Below are 22,712 nucleotides of genomic sequence, written 5' to 3' on the forward strand. Positions count from 1 at the left end.
AATAGAGATAATTTTGAAAAAATAATCAATAAGCTATGAACATTAATTTAAACAACATATTGTACACAATCCTCGTAAAAAACATAACAAATAATATAATATCTATATCACTAATCAAAAATCAGAATGAAACTATATTTTATAATAATAATAATAATAATTTAATTCGGACATATTATGTCTATATTTTTGTTAGTTACATTTTTTCCTAAACTATGTTAGTTTCAACAATTGTGACCAAACAAATTATACCAAACCAAAAATCAATAAAAATAACACTAAAATATACTGTATTATTGCTTATCGTTAGCCTATTTAAAATAAGTTTTTTTTTTAATCGAAACTTCTATAGGCGCATGAGAGTAAATTTTCTACCGATGAAACGGCAACGTTTTGATGAAACGGCAACACTTGTCAGACTTAAAAATTACCGGATTTAATTTATCGGATTTTTTTGACAAAATTTTTGTGCTACCACTAATTTATTTATTTATTTTTATTTATTTATTTCATAAGATACACCAGCGATATACTGTATAGTCATTACAACTATTATTACATTTTTATCTAGTCCGATTACAGTTACCATTACAGGTGTACACAACATTAGATACAATTTGTCCGGTAAAAACAAAATTCAATTTGAAAGTTAAAACTAAAATAAAACAGTAAAATTGCATTGTTTAGATAAATTACACAATGAAAAAAATATAATAAATAGCAAAAAGTTAATCAAAAATTGTATACAGAATTGTGATGAGATGAAATTATAATTTTATTACTTTCATAGATTATCATTTAAAGAGATATGTATTGAACAATGATAGAAATAATTTAATTTGGAACACAAGTCATAACTATACATACAAATATAATTTTTTCTTAAAACTAAATAAAGTGTCATGAAAAATGTCAATGTCAATGTCAGGGTTAGTTAGGTTATTGTAAGCATTAATCATTCTATTAATTGGGGAGAATTGTCCTAGATTAGTCTTAGAGAAATTTGAATTAAAGGGTTTTTGTTGAGAATTTCTAGGTGTACGGCGTGGAACACTGATGCATATCTGGTAGAGCAAGTCGGGGGAATCCAAGTTATTTCGAACAATTTTAAACAGGGTTATGAGATCAGTTACTTGTCTTCGCTTTTCCAGGGGATGTAATTTAAAATGTTTTAGGCGAGCGGCGTAGTTGGCTCTGTAGGGACTTGTATTGTCTTTGAAGGCTAGGTACCTCGTAAAAGAGCGCTGCACCCGCTCTAGCCTGTTGACATGCGCTCTGTAGTGCGGGTTCCATGCCGAGACAGCGTATTCTAGAATGCTACGTACTAGTCCATTGTAGATCCTGGTGATGCAGTCGGTTCTTTTAAAATCGGCGGTGTTACGCCTGATAAAACCCAGCAACTTCCAGGCCTTACTGGCAATATAATCGATGTGATCTTTAAATGTGAGCCGACTATCGAGGATAATGCCGAGATCTCTAATGACAGAGACCTCTTCGAGCTGCTGTTTTTGTATGAAGTACTTTGAGTGTACTATGTTCTTCTTGCGGGTGAATTTTATGTGAGCACATTTTGAGGCATTTAATATCATTTTGTTTTTGGTGCACCAGTCTTGGATAGAGTTTAGGTCCTTCTGGAGTAAGCAACTATCTTCAGCGTTCTTTATAACCCGGTAGATTTTCAGGTCGTCAGCGAAAATGGAGCACTCACTATACTTTATGCTTTGGGTAATGTCATTAATGAAGAGCAAGAATAAGATTGGCCCCAAGTGTGAGCCTTGAGGTACTCCTGAAGTAGCGATGAAGGGATCGGAAGTGTAGCCTTTTACAGTTACGCTAAGAGTTCTATTTACAAGATATGATCTAAACCACGAGAGCAATGGATCGTGGATCCCGTATGCCCCTAGCTTTAAGATTAAAATGGAGTGGTCTACTTTATCGAAGGCACTACTAAAATCGGTGTAGATAGAGTCGACTTGCTGCCTGTTATCGACGTTTTTACACAGATCCGATACGTAGGCTATAAGGTTTGAGACTGTGGACCGATTGCGGCAGAAACCGTGCTGGCGAACTGACAACATATTGTTCGAATAATGAGACAAAATGGGACATAGAAGCTTTTCCAAGACTTTCGAGAATACGTTAAGTATGGAAATAGGTCGGTAATTTCGAACGTTGTGCTTTGCTCCTTTCTTAAAGATAGGCAAGATATTTGCAGCCTTCCATGCATCAGGAAAAGTTGAAGATTCTAAAGATTGTTCTAAGATTATTTTAAGAGGTAGGGTTAGATATTTATGACATTTTTTGATGAAAATTGGGGGTATACCATCCGGTCCTGCACCTTTGCTTGGATCCAGTGACTTGAGCACTTTATCAATATCTCGTTCCGTTATATAGATCCTAGAGAGTGATTTCTGAGTAAAAAATTCTGTAAAGTTGTTATCATTGTTTATCTGATTGCTGGTTTGAGCATGAGAGAATAGGGAAGAGAAATATTCTGCAAAAAGATTGCTTATTTCGCTACCCGAACTAGTTGTTTTATTGTCAAGGGACATTTCGGATGGGATTTGTGTAGATATATCCTTACGCTGTTTTATGTAGGACCAAAACTTTCTGGGTTCGCGTGAAATAGCCTGTTCAGTTCCCTTAATATAGTCAGAGTAGCAGTTTTTCATTAATGATTCGACCCTGTTTTTAGCAAGGGAAAGTTCAAGTTTATCTCTGGGATTACCGTAAATCCTGACTCTTCGTCTAATTTTTTCTTTTTCAGAGATTAGCTTTTGTAAATTTGACGTGAACCAAACGGGGTGCCTCCAGTTTTTATATTTAAATTTAGGGATAGTGCAGTCGATAGTCCTATTAAGAATACAATAGAATCTCTGGACCATGATATTAACATTAGGGCAGTTTTTGAGTTCATAGTCCCAATCAACATTTCTCAGTGCCGAATTTACAGCGCTATAATTCGCTTTTTTAAAGCAATGCGTAGCGAATGGTTTACTAGTTAAGACCTTATTCTGATTCTTCGTGATTACGATGTCTAATACTGGATGGTGCGGATCCAACTTACTAAGCAGGTCAAGAGAATTAGATACTTTAATATTTTCAAAGTTTGCAAGTACCAAGTCCAAGACGCGTCCATTGTGATTTTTTATGCTGTTGTAATTAACTAGATTATTCAGCGAGAGAAAGTCGACTAGTAAGAAGCCCAGGTTACTACTATAGTTCGTGGGTGAGGTTTGCGCAGGATTATTAACGTCACTAGTCCAATTAATGAAACCCAGGTTAAAGTCACCCAGAATCAAAAGATCGCCCTGGTAAGACCGCATAACTGAGCTTATGTTGTCCAAGACTGCGTTTAGGGTATTAACATCTACGGGTGGTGGCAGGTAGAGCACGCAAACCAACAGGTTTTTTGACACACCGCCATTTTCAAACTTTATATTAATCCATAGGTCTTCGTGCATACTCTCGTAGTGTTCTATTCGGCGTGACTCAAATCTATCGGAAACGGCAAACAGGACTCCTCCACCTGATTTATGTGATAGCGAGGTAGATTGACGGTCTCTTCTGTATATGTTGTAGCTGTTGGAGAATAGTTCACCGTCAACAACGGAGCTGTCTAACCACGTTTCTGTCGCCACTATCATGTCGTATTTTGACTGCAGTGTCGCCAGACGTATGTTGTCCAGTTTTGTATTCATTCCACGGAAGTTTTGATAGTAAATATTAAACATTATGGTGAGTGTTTTCGGTATCGTGAAGCAGTATTGTAAGTTAAAGATTGTTAAGGGTTTCATAACATTTTATTTGCTTAGCCGGTGACTGATCATTCTCCCTTATGAATATGCGACCGTTTCTTATCCACACGTATCGAAAGCCTTTTTCTTTTGCAATGGTTCTAGTGCGAGCGTGCAGGGCTTTATAATACGGAGAGAGATGTTCAGATACATAAATAAAGGATTTGGTGACGCTATAGCCCAGTTGGCCTGAGTTTAGGCGATCGCTTGATTTGTTTTTGTTGAATTTGGATACTGCGCCTATGATAGAGTCTCGTATTCTAGTGTTTCGGAGCTTTACTACTACGGTACGCGGTCTTTTGCTTGAGTCGTCCAATTTACGGACTCTTGTGCACGCCATGATATCAGTTTCCTGGATAGGTAAAGAGATAACAGCGCCAAGTTGGTTCATAACTGAGTATAGGTTCTCGGATTTGTTTTCAGGGATGCCATTAATCTCCAAGTTGTTTTCACGGGAATGCTGTTCCAGGAGTATTAATCTCGTAGATAAGGATTCGAGGGTTTTGTTTAAGTTGGCGTTTTCCTGAGTAAGATTTTTTATTTTTTCTTCAGACTCCTCAACGTGTGCCTGGATTCGATCGTACTCAGCGGTCAGAAATTCCATAGATTCTTTTATATCATTTAGAATTTTTAATTCGGATTTTATTTGGTCAAACTCTCTAGAAAAGAAGGAATCGATGGCGGCCTTTACCGAGTGTTTTACGGCGGTCTGAATTTCGTTTTTGATAGCTAGCATTATAGCCGGGTCAACGGCCGGAGTTGGTGGTTGCGCTTGTGCCGATTCTTTAGCCCCTTTGCGCATCGTTATGTTATTGGTGTCGGATTCAACTGGAGAAGTAATCGGTTGCGCAGGTGCTGTATTAGTGGGTCGAATAGGCGTGTTAGAATTGTCGCTTTTTGGCTCTTTACTGCGACAACCGTGGCACGTCCACGATTGTTTTTGTTCTCTAGTCATTAGGTTGAACTTTTTCTCAGAGACGTTGGCACATAGAAGATCGTATGCAAATATACAATTTGAACATCGGAGGGTGTTTCGACTCTTTATTATATTTTTGCAGCCGGCACATTCAATTTCGCTCGATTTACTAGCCATTGAGATAATTTTTGTGTGTCGATATTGAATAAATTATAAATAAATGGAAAAAGTAACATCCACGCGATCCGCGCTCAGGTCTTGAACTCTCGGCCCCGGTAGTTGATTCCAGTGTTTGCACGCTGAGCCACGCAATCTTAAGTGTGCTTGGCGAAAAAGTTGGTCAATATATTACTCGACTATACCAACGAGAGCGATGATACTGTAGGTAGTATGATAATAATTTGGTTTGATACAGATGTTACAGTGTTGTAGTAACTTAGTCGCACTAAATTCACCTTCTTTAGTCTTACAGTCGTTATAAGCCAATCCCCCGCAAATAGTGTTAAAAAGAGTGAGTGTGTGTAACAAAACATATCAGGGAATCAGCGGATTTGTAATGGTTTTTGCACAGGACTCGAGGTGGGTGTCCTTATTTAAATTACACAGATTGTCTCAATATAACTCGACACAAACACCCTCACATCAGTGTTACGTTTCAATTTTATTATAAGTAAAATTAAAAGTTATTATTTTAATAAATATACTTGATATGTGCAATGTTAAACAAAAAAAAATAATAATAATAATTCAAATGTTACAAAATATAATGACACTAGGTTTTGAACTTGCGGCTCTCGAGCAATAACAAGATTTAATTCTCAATGACAGCCGCTGCGCTAGCTATCGTTAACTAATACGAGTGAAAAAATGCGTCAGTATAGAAAAGTCTGCAGTTGTTTTGGATGGGGCATTTTATAATTGTCAGGTATTTGAAATATATGGCCTAGTCCGAACACAAGCACTTGCTATAGCTCAACAATTTAACACAATTGATTATGTCTTTTCACTAATATAATTGAGTATCAGTATACGTCCGTATAGAAAAGTCTGCCGTTGTTTCGGATGGTGTAATTTATTATGTATAGATATTTGAAATGTAAGACTTTGTCCGAACACAAACACTTATAGTTCCAGTCAGTTATGTTTTTTCACTAATAAAATGGGATATCAAATATATCACGCACTGTATCGTCCTGTAACACTCTTATTTGAAACTTGTTCATAGAAAGATAGGTTGATGGACCAACGTACGTTGTAAAGTCAAACATTACCTCACCGAGTCCACAACACCATAGCGATATTATCAAAGAATTAAACCACTGACAGTCTACGAAAACTTAACAAATTACTTATATCAAAGAATTAAACCACTGACAGTCCATGAAAACTTAATAAATTACTGATAACTATAGAAATAGATTTTATTTTACGGAGCCGAACAAAACACTGCTTACACCGCGAGGGTAGACGACGATTTTTGATTTATAATAATCGCCATTTATATTATTTTTATGGCTTATTTACAGAACATCTCCATGTCCTAACACAAGAAGCACTCGATCACGCAGATTTACCAGTACTGACGGCTACATTAGGAGCTGCTGCCTTGTTGAAAAATAGTCTCTTTTGCTACGTTCAACACGTCGAAGATTCTGGCAATACCGAAAGACATTCGATATTGCAGGTAAAGTTAAAAATACATATAGGGTCGTATAAAACCTACTGGACTAACTTTGTTAAATTTAATAGTAGGTCCTTGATAACTGTCTTTGACCTTTTACCTATAACATTTTTTTGTTTATAATTATGAGGAATTTAAAAAAGTGGAGTTAAAAACAATTTACTTAACTATTTATTTCCTGAAATCCAGTGCGTTTCAGCGCCTTAAATATTTATTTGATGTATTTATTATTATTTTTTTTATTTCACTAGGTCGGCAAACAAGCGTACGGCTCACCTGAGGGTAAGCGATTACCGTAGCTTATAGACGCCTGCAACACTAGAAGCATCGCAAGCGCGTTGCCGACCCAATCCCCAATCCCTCCAGGAGCTCTGGTCACCTTACTCACCAACAGAAACAAAATACTGCTTGAAAACAGTATTATTTTGCTGTGATCTTCTATAAGGTCGAGGTACTACCCCAGTCGGGCTGCTCCAGATTTTGAGCAGGAAATTCCTGCTGTGCCCTACCTCAGTATTATTGTAGACTTAATAAAGAAATTTAAATATGGAATTATTTATTTTTAAATAAATAAAACTAAGTGAAGTGAATTGAATATAAATATATTTCTTTAAACTGACATATCATTAGATTCCAATATAATCGAAGGCGCCATATCGTAAAACTAAACATCTCATCGTTCAAATTATATAAAAAAGAATATTATATTATACTTCTGTATTATGACATTAATTTATCATTTAAGGCCGCGTATAAGCGCTACGCGACGATGTCTGAAGCAGTAGGAGAAAGAGTACTAGATCTTCATAACAGAGTCTTATCTCTGTATATATTACAAGATTCGGGTGGGAGACCGATAGATGATCAATCTAATACTATTCACGAATCTGGTACTCCGTCGGTGCAAGGATGGTGGTTGTATATGAACGGTAATCTTTTTAAATTTCATCGAGATCTGATTACAACTTTTGGAGTAGTCTTTGATAATGCGTATTTACTTGACTATTTTTTCGTCTACCTACGTCGTATACTTGTCGATATTTTTGTAGTCGGTTTTTCTTCGTTTGCCTGCAAACATAATTATATATATTAAAATGAACAGGTTTATTGCTAAAAAATTGTTAAACGTTTTTCTATATATTGAATATTTTTTTTGTGTTGATAAAGTGACATACTGTTTTGTGTAATAAAAAAATGTAAAAAAAGCAATTTCTACGTACATCTCGCTTACATACGCTTAATTACAGGTAGCAAGAAGGATTTATGGGACACAGTGCCTCCAAAAATGGCCCAAAGAATTTTTGCCGGAATGTTGAATGAAACCCTAACAATACTTACAGTTCGATATTGTCAGGTAAGATTGACGTAGCCCCACCCACGTGGACTAATTTTGAAATAACGTATAATTATGTCATTTAATAATAAAATTGCGTTCTCCTGGTGCAAGTATTTCTTAAAGCTCTTGGATAGTTTTTGAGTTTATCAATTCATCATCATCATCATCATCATTACAGCCTATACAGTCCACTGCTGGACATAGGCCTCCACAAGTTTACGCCAAAAATAACGTGAACTCATGTGTTTTGCCCATAGTCACCACGCTGGGCAGGCGGGTTGGTGACCGCAGTACTGGCTTTGTCAATTGCAAACATGCAAAAGCACAAAATAACAAGTATTTCCACTTGCTCATATAAATAAGTACAGATATAATTTCTTAACAGAATTACTTAACAGGCTTGAGCGACAACAAAATTTATGCTTGCGTTTCATTTTCGGCTGAAAAAACATGATCATGTAAGTCACTTTCGTAAGCAGCTTTAATGGCTACCTATCCGCCATCGTAGAAATTTTAGAATACTTTATTTCCTTTATAAGACTATTTTTAATCCTCGTTCTCCTTCGTATCTACGGGACCGCTTTTCTTTCTCTCACCTTTATCAATCCTAGTCTAAAATCAATTTGATTAAGTGTCCTTATGCGTATTAGAATATATTATCGTATGTATTATATTATGTATCGTATATGTATATGCGTGTATGTATAAGTATAAATATCATATTATTTGTATCTACATTTGTATACATTATTATGTATGTGTGCATTTATATATTGTATAATGATGTATTTATTATATATTATATTTTTATTCTCAATATGTTTACATTGTACACGCTAATTTTGCGAATGTTTTATAAGTTTCCTGTGGCAGGACTACTGGAAGAGATTCCATTATGGGATAAGTATTGCCTTTATAACAGCATTGTTTATAAGAGCTATTTCCTTTTGCTATCCTAGTGTACATAAATTATTAAATAATAAAATAAAATAAATGTTTTATCGTATGTTTTTAATGACCTTCGAATAAAGAAATGCGACATCAAACCCAATAAGGGCTTGTAACTGTTATATTATAAAATAAATAAAATTAAAAAAGTTATTAAAAAAATTTTTTTTTTCGATAAACAAGCGTACGGCTTACCTGATGCTAAGCGATTACCGTAGCTTATAGACCCTGGAATACTAGAATCATCGCAGGTCCATTGCTGACCCTACCCCCCGACCCACCAGGAGCTCTGGCCACCTTACTCGCCACAGGAACACAAGACTGCCTAAGAGCAGTGGTATTTAGTTGGGCTGGTCCAGATTTTGAGCAGGTTATATATATATATATATATATATATATATATATATATATATATATATATATATATATATATATATATATATATATATATATATATATATATATATATATATAGGCATATCCTGCTGTGCTACCTAAAAAATAAAAATCGTACTCTTATAAGGCATTCTAACTTACAGACAATCACAACAAACACAACAACGCCCCTCTTAATAAACGACATTCTGAACATTTTACTCTGCGTCGCTCAACTACTACCCGCTATATGTTCGAACGGTTCAGACCTGGCCGGCCTGGAATCTTCGAAACAGTCACGTGACGTCAGAGATGTGCACGCAAAATGCAATGAATTGTTCAAGTGCATGGTTTATAGGGGTTCAGAACTACATTTTTTACATCAGGTATGATATATCCTATTTTGAGGTCGTCCACTAATCACGTGATCTTTAAGCAACTTTTTAACCCCCTTTAAGGCCTTGCCTTGGTGATATCTGCCGATGTTTTAGACTAACCCATACGCAAAAATCACGTGTATTTTTTTGTGCAAAATACATTTAAATTTTGAGGATATTATCTTTAAATACAGGTATAATCTGATTAAATTTTTTGAAAACTAAGCATCGTGATACAAATTACTAGGCAAACATCAGGGTTGCAAAATGTGTGTTTTTTGTTTTATTTTAATTATAAATCGCGCGTTTGACGAAAAATAAAAACACATGTTATCTTATTATAGCCCTAAATCACAAGGAGGGCCTCGTGATATTTTGTGATTTTTTTCGGACCCCTCCGCCCTTTCGAATTTACGTGATTAATGGACAACACCTTACTAATGTGTTTGTATTACTAAAATAGGTGAAGCTGGTTGATTATAACTATACAAAAATAATTTATTTATTTATTTATTTATGCATAAAAAACCTAAAACTAACATTACAGTGAACCCAATGCGTTAGTTAAGTTGATCACAAATTCTACCTCTATTTACAGATTTTTGTATACAATAACATTAAATTTAACAAATAATTTAAACAATCCAATAAAATCAATAAAAATAATAATAATAATTTTAAGTCTAACTAATTAAATAATCACACAAAAAATCATAAAATTCATAAAAACAAACATTTAATAATAATAACATAAATTAGTACATTGTTAACTGTGTACATTGTAACTACATTAATAACAATAAATGACACAATCAACAGCCTCGACTAGTATGTAAATATTTTGGCGGAGATTGTCGTCCAGACTATGATAAGGATATGTATTTTATGTCCAAATCTTCTCATCTCATCGTCTCATATACAGGGATCGAACCCGTGACCGCTAAAGCATCATCAATAATATAAAAATAAATATATAGCAGCCGTTGTATTAACCTTTTTATTTAATGACTCAATATACCAATCTAATGTACATTTTTGGAAATTCTTTTTTTTTTTTTTAATTCAATAAAACTTTTAATGGCTTTGATTACAGGCGTTTATGGAATCTGATGAAATTACTTTCACAAAAGACACGCCATATCCGTGGTATACATTCGTCAGTCCTAATCTCTTTGATGGTATAAATGATAAAATAGCAAAGAAAACGCTAGATTTATCAACTAAAACAGCTTTGGGATTGGAATTAATGGTGTTGTTAGCAAAACCACAACCATCTTGGGCTTCAGTTGTGAAGGTAAGACTGAACATATTGAAGTCAGTTTTTTGCAACGATTAATCTTAATATCGCAGATATTTTATATTTAACTGATAATTACTATAAATTCTTTCCGATCTTAAAATTTGAAAAAAATGATACATTTTTTTTTACTTTTAAACTAACAGCTGTTACCCGCTATAGTTTGCAGAACATTATAATTAATCATGACGAACTAAAAATTGAATTAACCAAAGTCCATACTTATAAAAATATTACATTGATTCTCTACTGATGACAGTTAATTCGAATATATTTTATCACCGGATCATTCCGGATAGGGATGTCGATGCTCTAAAAATAACAGATTAAAATTAATCCAAATGTAGACAATACTTGAGAATAGATATGCAGCGCACTTCCTATACAATCATTCGAATTAAACCCCCCCCCCCCAAGAGAATATTATGCCAATAATTTTCGAAATGAAATGACATTATTAGTGATTATAGACACTTAACGAATATAAAAATTTTACATTTCAACAAAATAAAGTAAAAGAACAATGGTAGCAAATTCAAAATTACTACAATTTAACATTATAAGGTACCTTACCTACATTACAAAATAAGGTAATGTAAGAGTATTGACATTGTCAATGTCAGTTCTTCATCTCAAATCAATGTTTCCTAGTTCCCGATTTTTCATAAGTACTTCGGAACTTCAGAAATAATTAACATTTAGGATGGAGTTTCCTTAAATCCTTCCTGACATAACTTATTTATGAAACTTTTTGAAGTAAAACTTCTTAACGACGCTTGACTTGGGCAGTAAACTGGTGAATGTGTGACGAGAGCGTTACGAAAACTGTGATCGGGCGAGGCGAACGGAACAAGAGAGAGGGGTGGGGGTATACATTTTCTTTCTCTCTTTCTCTAATAGCCAGTTACGTTTCGTATATCTAAAACGCAGTGCAGGCCCAATGTGCAGAATTTTTACTTCAGTCGTGTGATCTAAAGAAAACTCGTTTTTTTTTTATCGATAACTTTCTTTAAGGTGTTGATGATGCGAAATTGTCATCTATCCGGCATTTTACTTATTCACGCTATTCGAAATATGTCGGTTGATAACTCTCGTTGGCCAGCCGATGGATTGTGGTACAATATGGACGGCCGCATGAAGAAATGTGAAGGATTCCTGTGTACGGCTGACGGCTTTTGTAAATTCAAAGGGGATAACGATGGTATGAATTTCTTTCAGGGAAATAAAATATGGTATTTGACTAGCCACTAGCCAGTTGGCGCAGTTTGTAGTGGCCCTGCTTTCTGCTTTGGTGTTGTGGGTTCGAGCCCGCCTAAGCCTGGATTAAATATTTATATTATTTATGTATGTAATATTTGTCTGTATACTTATACTGTTTGTAATATTAAAATAATCGCTTTTTACTAAATGCATATTATGTATATATTATACACGGTACATATACCAAAATAACATTTTTTTTTACAATTTTTGTCTGTCTATCTGTTTGTTCCGGCTAATCTTTAAAACAGCTGGACTGATTTTGACGGGGCTTTCACTGGCAGATAGCTGGTAAAATAAGGAGAAACTTAGGCTAATTTTATTTTTGAAATTTGTCCATTTTATTACTCTACGAAATGAACAGTAACTTTTTGTTAACTTCCACGCGGACAAAGTTGCGGGCACGGCTAGTTTAAAAGCTTAAGTGGCTAAAAAGCTTAGTGCAGTTGATAAATTTAGTTTTTCATTTTACATCACGAACTAAATTATCTCCGCTACTTTATCCACGTTTATTTTTGCTACAAAATTTCTTTGCGCTGTGCGTTATAGCTTAACACTTGTATCTTTCCCAACAAAAAGGTTTTTATTGAAGACTTCTTATACAACGTTTTTCATTAAAGATTTTTTTTCTTTTTAACTGTATTAAAGACCAGTAGATTGGCTAACTTGTTAACGTGTGTGTCAGCTGTTGTGAAATTGAAACACTTTGATAGAGTTATTAAGCTGACAAGACAAACGGTATAAATAAAATAATACGAACTTACGTTTTTTATAGTTAATTTGAGTCCTGTTTTTTTTAAGTATCAAAGGAGTCTCTTGCCGACTCTTCTCTGCAGAATCTATATTTCAAATCGATGATAGCTACACTTTTAACAGTAATTAATTTAGTAACATATAATTTTACTATGTGAAATGACGATTTTAAAGTGTTTTTGAGCCTGTTTAAATCTAGTATATATCAGTTTTTGGCTTATTCAATCTTTTATTTTTTGGTTTAACTCTTATAGGGTTAGGGTATGATATATATATATATATATATATATATATATATATATATATATATATTGCCGGGGTGAGGTGGTGAATGCTAGCGCGACCCCATCTCGCCCCACCCAGGCGGACGACTGCTCTCGTGGTGGTTTTTTAGTCAGTAAGAGTCTGACATAAACCTTTGTCGCCCCCGCGCTGGTGGGTATCCATGATGGATTTTCCTCACGTAAAAAAAAAGGTTATATATATTTTTAAATTGCAGCTAGTGAAGAATACGCTCGAGCAGTCGGCGCTTTAACGTATATATTGATAAGTGTTGGCAGTAAAGCTGAACTGAAATCCACGCTTTGTTATGCTTTAGAAATATCGGGACGGGAATGGGCAGCTTGTTTGGATAAACGACAGGTTTGTGGGATTTTAAATCTTATTGCGCTCGAAATACGACTCAAATTAATAACTGTTATAATTTTTAAGAGTGAGGACTGTCTTGTCGGTTCTTGCAGAATCTACATTCCGAATCCACAGTAGGTTCATTATAATTAATACATGTATACAACTATTATTAATAAATACAACATACATACAACTATAATTAATAAATAAAAACAAATATAATTTTAATTCGTGAAATGACGAATTCAAAGATGCTTTTGAAGCCTAATTGAATAAACTAATTTTTGATTTTGGATTTCAGAACAATCATTTATAATAACCATAAATATTTTAAACTTATAATTATAATTATTAATACATTTGAACAGGTCTGGTGTGATCGTAGACCGCCTTGGTTGGCGGGTTTGTTGGCAACAGTTGGTACTTGTTTGAATTTCATTCCACCCATTTTGGTTAACGCTATACAAACTGGCGCGTCTATGTATCAGGTACGATTAAAGTATTATTTCATTATAATATTATAAGATCAATTTAAATTTGAGGGAGATCTGATGAATACTTTTTAGTTATCCCTAATCATTTGTATTTTACTATACTTGTCGACGTATTGAACTTTACGATTAATTGAAATTTAATTCTGTTTATTGTTTTTTGTGTAAGACCAAATAACAATGTGCTTTAATATACTTTTTCTACTTTCGTCGTAAAAAAAAATAACAAGTAAATAATAACGACTTGATTTAATCGAGAAGAAATAATTCAATATAGTATTTTTAGTTTTAAACGACTGTCGAACAAAGCATGGCATGATACTCCTTTTATAATAATTACTACGATGACGGCGCCATCATATTCTTTTATTTTATTTTTCGTTATAATTTAGAAGACATTTTTATATGACTACTAAAGGACCCACGGCAGACGGTTTTTTTTTTGCCCGGCATCAAGTTTAATAGCAGCTATCAAATTTGATCGCTGACCGACAGCACTCCTACCTGACGTGTCCAATTGTGTTTTCAAACCATTCATGAACCCATAGAAATGTATATATTGTTACGAACACACAAAGAAATTAGCGCCATCTAGCGGCAACCATTGAAACCACACAAAGACAGCGATAGCATGAAACTCTCTACTCAATACTAGATGGCGTTAGAGGCACTACTGTGGAACTATATAGAAGTATAGTCTCGAAAACCGGGTACATGCGCGAACTTTCCAGAATGGTCTGGGCCTCGTGTCGGTCGATATAAATAGCCGCAGGTAGGCGAGCGAGTTCAGTTCAATTTCAGCGATCTTCGAGGCGATGAGAGATCAAGAGTGGTACCAGCGAAACCTACGACATTGGCTACGACTCAGGAAATCGTTAGTCCTGCCTTAGCTCCGCCCACTCAGGCTCAGGCTCCGCCCACTCGGGCTCAGGCCCGCCCAATCGGGCTCAGGCCCCGCCCACTCAGGCTCAGGCCCCGCCCACTCAGGCTCAGGCCCCGCCCACTCAGGCTCAGGCCCTGCCCACTGTCTCAAGCCCCGCCCACCGGACCCGCCCACCTAGTTGTTACGTGTTAGGGTTCGAAGGATTTGGAGAGAAAGACCTGCTGACTCTTTTGGAGACTTTATTCACTAGCACTAGGTCCAACACAAAGCACAAGGTTCAAACACTAAGCACTAACGATGTCCGACGCCGCGTTGGCGCAACGGTTACAGCCATGGATTGTACCTGTTGCGTTGGCGGTTGTGGGTTCGATCCCCGCTCATGACAAACATTTGTATTGGCCATACAGGTGTTTGCCGTGGTCTGGGTGTTTGTGCAGTCCTTGTGGGTCCACCCACCGTGCCTCGGAGAGCACGTTAAGCCGTCGGTCCCGGTTGTTATCATGTACACCTGATAGCGATCGTTACTCGTAGTAGGGAATATATCCGCCAACCCGCATTGGAGCAGCGTGGTGGATTAAGCTCTGATCCTTCTCCTACATGGGGAAAGAGGCCTATGCCTAATTGTTACGGCCCTAGCCAGTCCAGCAGAGCCTCAGAGGTCGGGGCCCATCAGCGACCTCCCGGCGGACTGCCTAGGGTCGGGTACGGAATACCTATGGCTATCAGGATATGTGGCGTGAGAAATCAAATACAAAAAAGGGGTTGAAAATAAGAAGGAAATTGCACTTACCTTCGAAGGGCAGCTAGGGTCTATTGAGGTCGAAGATCGCCAGGGAACGTGTGTAGGTCGTGTGGTGTGGTGTGACGTTGAGTGTAAATAGGTGTCCTGGCGGTCCCCGAAAAGGAGGCCCCAGGCCCCCAGACTTCGACAGTGAGTAGGCACCCCCGGTCACAGAATTGATTATAAAGAAATACACAAGCAGTTACAGTTACAAGCACAACAACGAATATTTACAGTTAAGTTATAAGCACAGCAATTAAATATTTACAGTTACCAAATAAATCGTTAGATATATTCACAGGGCTGCGTGCGGTCACGCCAGCCAAGAGTCCGAACCCGACATTGGGGTTCTCATAAAGCGACACAGAAAATTGCGTTCGTGCAGAGCGAACTCGAGACTTTACAGTTAAGTTATAAGTACAGCAATTAAAACGGTAGCAGTAAAGTAAGTAAGTAAGCAGTTAATAAACCACGAGGCACGCGCAAAACAATAAGTCCAACAATGGGAACTGGCCGGCCGTCGAGCAGCGATACGGCCACACCTTGCAGAGCGGACGCGAGACTATATTCGCCGTATCGAGCAGCGATACGTCCGCTACCGTGAGAGCGGAATCGAGACTGTTCGCCGCTAAGCGGCGCGGGCGACGGCGACGGCGGGGGGCCGTGCCACCTGGCGATATCACCGATGAAGCCCATACAGAAAAAAGCGTCGCTAACGCAGCGAAATGGTATTACAAAATCATAAGTAGTAAATGGACTAGATGTAAGAAACGACAGAACAACGGTTAAACGCGGGCCGCAAACTAAACCCTAAGACAATCGCTCTAAGGTGCGATTTGGCCAAAACAATCCCCCGTCCCGGACAGAAGGGCATTATGTCCGCGAGCAAATCGGTAAACGAAACAGGGTCGGATCGGATCAGGTCAGGGACCCCACGGCAAAAACAAAACAGCTAAGTGCGGCCACAAAGGCTTCAGTGCTGAGGGCACTTACAAGTTTCAGATGAACGGCCTTAGTGGAGAGACACACGAACACGCACAGGTAGGCTCCATGTGAGCACGCGTTACGAAAGCAGGACGACTTGACTAAGACAGGGCCAGCAAAATCAGTTCCGACTCCAGCGAGTGGTCGGATGGCAGTGACGCGATCGGCTGGCAAGTCGCCCATCATAGGGTGAGAAATGGCGGCCTTCAGTTTGTAGCACGGGATACATTTAAAGATGACGCTCCGGATGTTGCGTCGGCCCTAAGACAGGCCAGCAAATTAATTCAGCTCTTCCCCTAGGAGCGGGAGGCTCCAGGCCTCAGATGCCAAACATTCGACGTGATTCAGAGCTCCAGGGGAGCCCTAGTCTTCCCACCAACCAAATAGAGGCCACACAATGTTGTGAACCCGAGTCCAACAAGGCGCGAGATGTTAGACAGTCGCCCTTCGGGTTGTACACCTGCACTGAGGCTGTCTGCAAAAGGACAGTTTGACAGCTTAAAGGCTCAGTGGAGGTGGCCGTGGTGGGAGATAGGGCGGCAGCTACCTAGTTGGAGCTGCCTCCATCGGACCAGTCCTCGCGCCGGGGGTCCTCGTAGCGGCAGTCAGGTGACAACTCGACCACCGGCGGCAAGGTAGCGCTAAGCGGAGAGGCCCGGAACTCAGAGGGCCCCGGCCTAGCGGGCCGGGACAGATAAGAGGTCCTAGGGACCTGGTAAGGTCGCCGACTCCGACCAAGGGGGGGAGGGTGGCGCTCCAATCGCGGCCACTTAGCTAAGGGAGGAGACAGTGGTCTTGACGACAGCTGAGTGGCGGCGAACTCTCTCTCGACCCGCTGAGGAGGGGGGGTGCAGACACCCCCGCCCCTGGCAGGGTGACCCCCCAACTGCTCAGGGGAATGTCCCCTGTTCAAACCTGGGGCGCAGTGGTTGGTGGGCGAGCGAGAAGCGTCACGCGCCAGAGGGGGCTGACTAGCGCCCCCGCCCGTGGCAGAGGCGCGGTCGGAAGGGGCGTGAGGAGGAGCGCTGCACGGGCCCAGGCACCAGACCTCATGATGAGGATCCGAGCAGTGCGGACAGGGCCGCTGGTACGGACAGTCCCTCTGAAGGTGCCGCTCCAAACAGGAGAAGCACCAGCGGCGTTCCCGAGCTATGGTCCGCCTCGCCTTTGCAGGCTTAGCCCACAGCTTCGGGCAAGCCACGGATCGGTGCTCAGACCCGCGGCAGTAGTTGCACGGAGGAGCCTCCCTGGCCACTAGGCCGGTATACGTAGGAAGAGGGCGGCGCCCTCCTGAAGAAGCTCCAGTAGGCTTCTGCGGAGTCGGCGGTGACCTCCCGGGCGGGTTCCGCCTTTCAGGTGCCCAGGAGGTGTCGGCGGCGCCCGCCGCGTTTGCGACCTGCCTACACTGTTGCTCTAAAAAGAGCAGCAGGTCTCTAAAAGACGGGATATGATCCGCTCCGTCCCCGCCATAACTCTCCTCAAAATGGATCCGCAGATCGAGGGGTAGGCGGGACAGTACGAGGTGGAGCAGCAAAAAAGAACCTCCGGCCCCTTCGTCGACCGGAAGCTCCAGGCGCCTCAGCGAATTGCACGCGACTACGACAGGATTAATAATATCCTGACGTAGCCTCGTCCTGTCAGTCAGTAGCGGGAGATTCAGAAGCTGTCGGGCATATTCGTCAGCCAGCAGCCGGGTGTTTGCGTACCTCCTCTCGAGGAGGTCTCTTGCGATCAAATAGGAGTTGTCGGCCAACTTCAAGTGACCAACGACCGCAAGGGCCTCCCCTTCAAGAGAAGATAGCAGGTACGCCATTTTTTGACCGAGGGACAAGTCCCCCCGGGCGTGGACCAAGCTATCGAAGAGGCCTATGAAGGCCAGCCACTCACCAATAGCACCCGAGAACTTGGGCAAGTCCAATGTGGGCAACTTACCTAATAGCTCAGCTTGAGCTGGCTTCCGCCGCGGAGACTCCAGTTTCGCCAGACCCTCCATCTGGCTCTCACGCGCCTCATGCGCCAGCTTGCCCCTTGCCTCAACCAAGTCGTCCGTGAAGTCGACGAATTGCTCATAATCCCGACGAGCGGAGTCCTTGACTCCGCTCTCCACATCCGCAGACAAAAGCTCAGTGTATGCGCTCTCGACCAAGGCCAGTCGATCCCGAACCTGATCCGCTCGCTGCGCTAAATTATACACTCGGTCGGCGCGCCCGATCAGTGTGTGGGCATGCGCCGCCCAGCGCAGCTGCTCCTGAATTATCAGCGCAGGTGCCTTGGGTTGCTTGTGAGACGGCATCATATATAACGATAAACAAATGCAGTGATATAAATTCCAACAACCAATACAACAATAAAAAATACAGATACAAATCACAGCAATAATTACAGTAATAACAGTAAGAAAATATAAACAGTAAAAAAAAAAATATATAGGGATGTGCCACACAGGCTAAACCTACCCGAAGCTACTCAAAATACAAATACCCTAAACAAATATAACCCCTATCAGTTAAACTCACGCAGCTCAAGGCGTGGGGGGCTCTGCTACCAAAATGTTACGGCAACCACGCTCTGCTACCAAAATGTTACGGCACTAGCCAGTCCAGCAGAGCCTCAGAGGTCGGGGCCCATCAGCGACCTCCCGGCGGACTGCCTAGGGTCGGGTACGGAATACCTATGGCTATCAGGATATGCGGCGTGAGAAATCAAATACAAAAAAGGGGTTGAAAATAAGAAGGAAATTGCACTTACCTTCGAAGGGCAGCTAGGGTCTATTGAGGTCGAAGATCGCCAGGGAACGTGTGTAGGTCGTGTGGTGTGGTGTGACGTTGAGTGTAAATAGGTGTCCTGGCGGTCCCCGAAAAGGAGGCCCCAGGCCCCCAGACTTCGACAGTGAGTAGGCACCCCCGGTCACAGAATTGATTATAAAGAAATACACAAGCAGTTACAGTTACAAGCACAACAACGAATATTTACAGTTAAGTTATAAGCACAGCAATTAAATATTTACAGTTACCAAATAAATCGTTAGATATATTCACAGGGCTGCGTGCGGTCACGCCAGCCAAGAGTCCGAACCCGACATTGGGGTTCTCATAAAGCGACACAGAAAATTGCGTTCGTGCAGAGCGAACTCGAGACTTTACAGTTAAGTTATAAGTACAGCAATTAAAACGGTAGCAGTAAAGTAAGTAAGTAAGCAGTTAATAAACCACGAGGCACGCGCAAAACAATAAGTCCAACAATGGGAACTGGCCGGCCGTCGAGCAGCGATACGGCCACACCTTGCAGAGCGGACGCGAGACTATATTCGCCGTATCGAGCAGCGATACGTCCGCTACCGTGAGAGCGGAATCGAGACTGTTCGCCGCTAAGCGGCGCGGGCGACGGCGACGGCGGGGGGCCGTGCCACCTGGCGATATCACCGATGAAGCCCATACAGAAAAAAGCGTCGCTAACGCAGCGAAATGGTATTACAAAATCATAAGTAGTAAATGGACTAGATGTAAGAAACGACAGAACAACGGTTAAACGCGGGCCGCAAACTAAACCCTAAGACAATCGCTCTAAGGTGCGATTTGGCCAAAACACTAATAGTGGGCATATCCCAATATTACAGGCTGAAGCGTATAACGATGTCCTGAGCCGTAGCCAATGTCGTAGGTTTCGCTGGTACCACTCTTGATCACTAATTTTCACTCTTGAAGTCGCCTCGAAGATCGCTCAAACTGAACTGAACTCGCTCGCCTACCTGCGGCTATTTATATCGGCCGACACGAGGCCCAGACCATTCTGGAAAGTTCGCGCATGTACCCGGTTTTCGAGACTATACTTCTATATAGTTCCACAGTAGTGCCTCTAACGCCATCTAGTATTGAGTAGAGAGTTTCATGCTATCGCTGTCTTTGTGTGGTTTCAATGGTTGCCGCTAGATGGCGCTAGTTTCTTTGTGTGTTCGTAACACTATTCCCCTCTTAGAGGTGCTCGTCCCGAGCATCGTTGTTACTGTCATGGTAACGCGCCAGACGGTCTATGTGTACCACTTTGAATGTCCCTCTTGGTTGCTTTTGAATCCTGTAAGTCACATCATTCAGTCGGGTAACCACTTTGTATGGACCGTCCCACGTGGTCTGCAACTTTGGAGATTTCCCTTTCCGGCGGGTTGGGTTATGCAGCCATACCGGTGACCCTTCCTTGAAGCCGCTCGTGTTCGATTTCCGGTCTTATCTGGTTTTCATGTTCTCGCTTGATTGTAACCCATTTTCCCGAACCAAGGTGTGTATATAGTGCATTTTTTCCCATAAATCGCTGACATAGTCTTGTACGGTATTTGGTCCCTCCGGTGACCCTCCAGTCAATAGGTCTACTGGTAATCGTAATTCTCTACCGTAATTGACATACGTCGGGGTAGCTTTTATGCTCTCATGCTCGGCGGTTCGGTACGACAGAAGGAAGAGTGGTATATGCTTGTCCCAATCCTTTTGTTGCTCTTGTGATTCTTGCAAAATACGAGTTTCAGCCCTTTGTAGCTCCATTAATTTAATTTAATTTCCTAATTGAAGAGCCATTTGAGAGTCTGTAGAAGCTGCGGTGTCGCTGGTGGGCGTGGCAAGGTAGGCGGATCCAGTGGGCGGGGCTTGAGACAAAGTAGGCGGAGCCTGATTCTGAGTAGGCAGGGCCTGAGCCCGAGTGGGCGGGGCCTGAGTCCGAGTAGGCGGAGCCTGGGGGGCGTGGCCAGTGGGCACATGATAGGCGGAGTCAGTGGGCGGGGCTTGGCCCACGGTGGGCGGAGCTTGGTCCCCAGTGGGTGTTGCCTCCGCAGCTCGTTGTGCCCTTGTCCTGACTCCCTTGAAGTCTTCTCTCGGAGTCAATGGCATCTCCACATCCCACTTCTGACACCAGTTGTTACGTGTTAGGGTTCGAAAGTCTTCAAAAGAGTCAGCAGGTCTTTCTTTCCAAATCCTTCGAACCCTAACACGTAACAATATGGTCCAGCCGTTTAGGAGAAGTTGAGTGACAAAAACTCGTACATAAGAAAATATATTTCATTCAGCCTGTTACATCCCACCGCTGGGCTTAAGCCTCTTTCTCGATGTAGGAGAAGGACTGGAGCTTAATCCATCACGCTGCTCCACTGCGGGTTGACGGATATCTTCCCTACTATGAGTAATGGTCGCTATTAGGTATTTATGGTTACAGACGGTACCGACGGCTCAACGTGCTCTCTGAGGCACGGTGGAGAGACCCACAAAAACAGATATCCAAACTGGAAAGAAATATTTATACAAATACAAATATCCATCCCGAACGGGAATCGAACCCGTAAATCGCCGGTGTTTTAGGCGACTACTCGCACCACACCGGAGCGGTTGTTTGTGCTTAGCTTAGTTAAGTCGTGAGCAAAGAATTACATATATTAAGATATTTGTCTTTTTTTCCAGACAATGTCTTTATGCCTTACGTGTATATCTAGAACGCTGGATTGTGTACCACGTTGCGTTATAAATGCAGCATCTTTACTAGAATCTACTCTCCCATCTCAAGTAAATCCGGTTGGCGGTTCAGTGTTGTTACAAATTTTGATCACAATAACATACGAGGAATTACAGAAATGGGCTAAGAAGGAAATTATTAGTGAGAAAAAAGGTGAGTATTTTTTTGTTAGTAGACGATTTGAAGGAAGACCTTTAGATAGGAGTTCGAATTTACTATCATTTAATCGGTCAAGGGGTGTGGCTAAGCTAAGCTGAGACGATGAGTCACTTTTATCTTAACGTGAATGGATTATTGTGAGCAATGTCACTAAGGTAACTACTTAGAGGAAGCGGTAGTTGTGTGCTGTAGCTATTTTTTATATAATTAGTTCGGCACACAAGCGTACGGCTCACCTGATGGTAAGCGATTACCGTAGCTTATATGTGCCACTGTAACACCAGAAGCGCGTTGCCAACCCTACCACAAACCCCCCCCAGGGATTCTGGTCACCTTATTCATTACAGGAACACAAAACTGCTTGAAAGCCATATTATTTAGCTGTGATCTTCTGTAAGGTCGAGGTACTTCCCCAGTCGGGTTGCTCCAGATTTTGCTTAAAATATTCCCTACCTCAGTCATATATTAACTATATTGTATTTATTATTATAAATTGTATTGTAAATTATTATAATTACCTATAACGTATTTTATTATTATGTTAGTAAAAGAGT

General features: G+C 40.6%; 1 protein-coding gene across 1 annotated transcript in view; it reads left to right on the forward strand.

Moving 5' to 3' along the window:
- The window catches only part of LOC123654891, a 29,749-nt gene that overhangs the window by 1,828 nt on the left and 5,209 nt on the right, over positions 1–22,712 (forward strand). The window contains exons 4-12 of the mRNA XM_045590749.1: positions 6,240–6,397; positions 7,140–7,323; positions 7,642–7,748; positions 9,218–9,439; positions 10,524–10,724; positions 11,742–11,970; positions 13,240–13,382; positions 13,739–13,858; positions 21,948–22,152. Coding sequence (XP_045446705.1) covers positions 6,240–6,397; positions 7,140–7,323; positions 7,642–7,748; positions 9,218–9,439; positions 10,524–10,724; positions 11,742–11,970; positions 13,240–13,382; positions 13,739–13,858; positions 21,948–22,152 — 1,569 coding nt within the window. The remainder of the gene's footprint in view (positions 1–6,239; positions 6,398–7,139; positions 7,324–7,641; positions 7,749–9,217; positions 9,440–10,523; positions 10,725–11,741; positions 11,971–13,239; positions 13,383–13,738; positions 13,859–21,947; positions 22,153–22,712) is intronic.

The sequence above is a fragment of the Melitaea cinxia genome, chromosome 7 (genome assembly GCF_905220565.1).
Source record: "Melitaea cinxia chromosome 7, ilMelCinx1.1, whole genome shotgun sequence".
NCBI classification, from domain to species: domain Eukaryota; kingdom Metazoa; phylum Arthropoda; class Insecta; order Lepidoptera; family Nymphalidae; genus Melitaea; species Melitaea cinxia.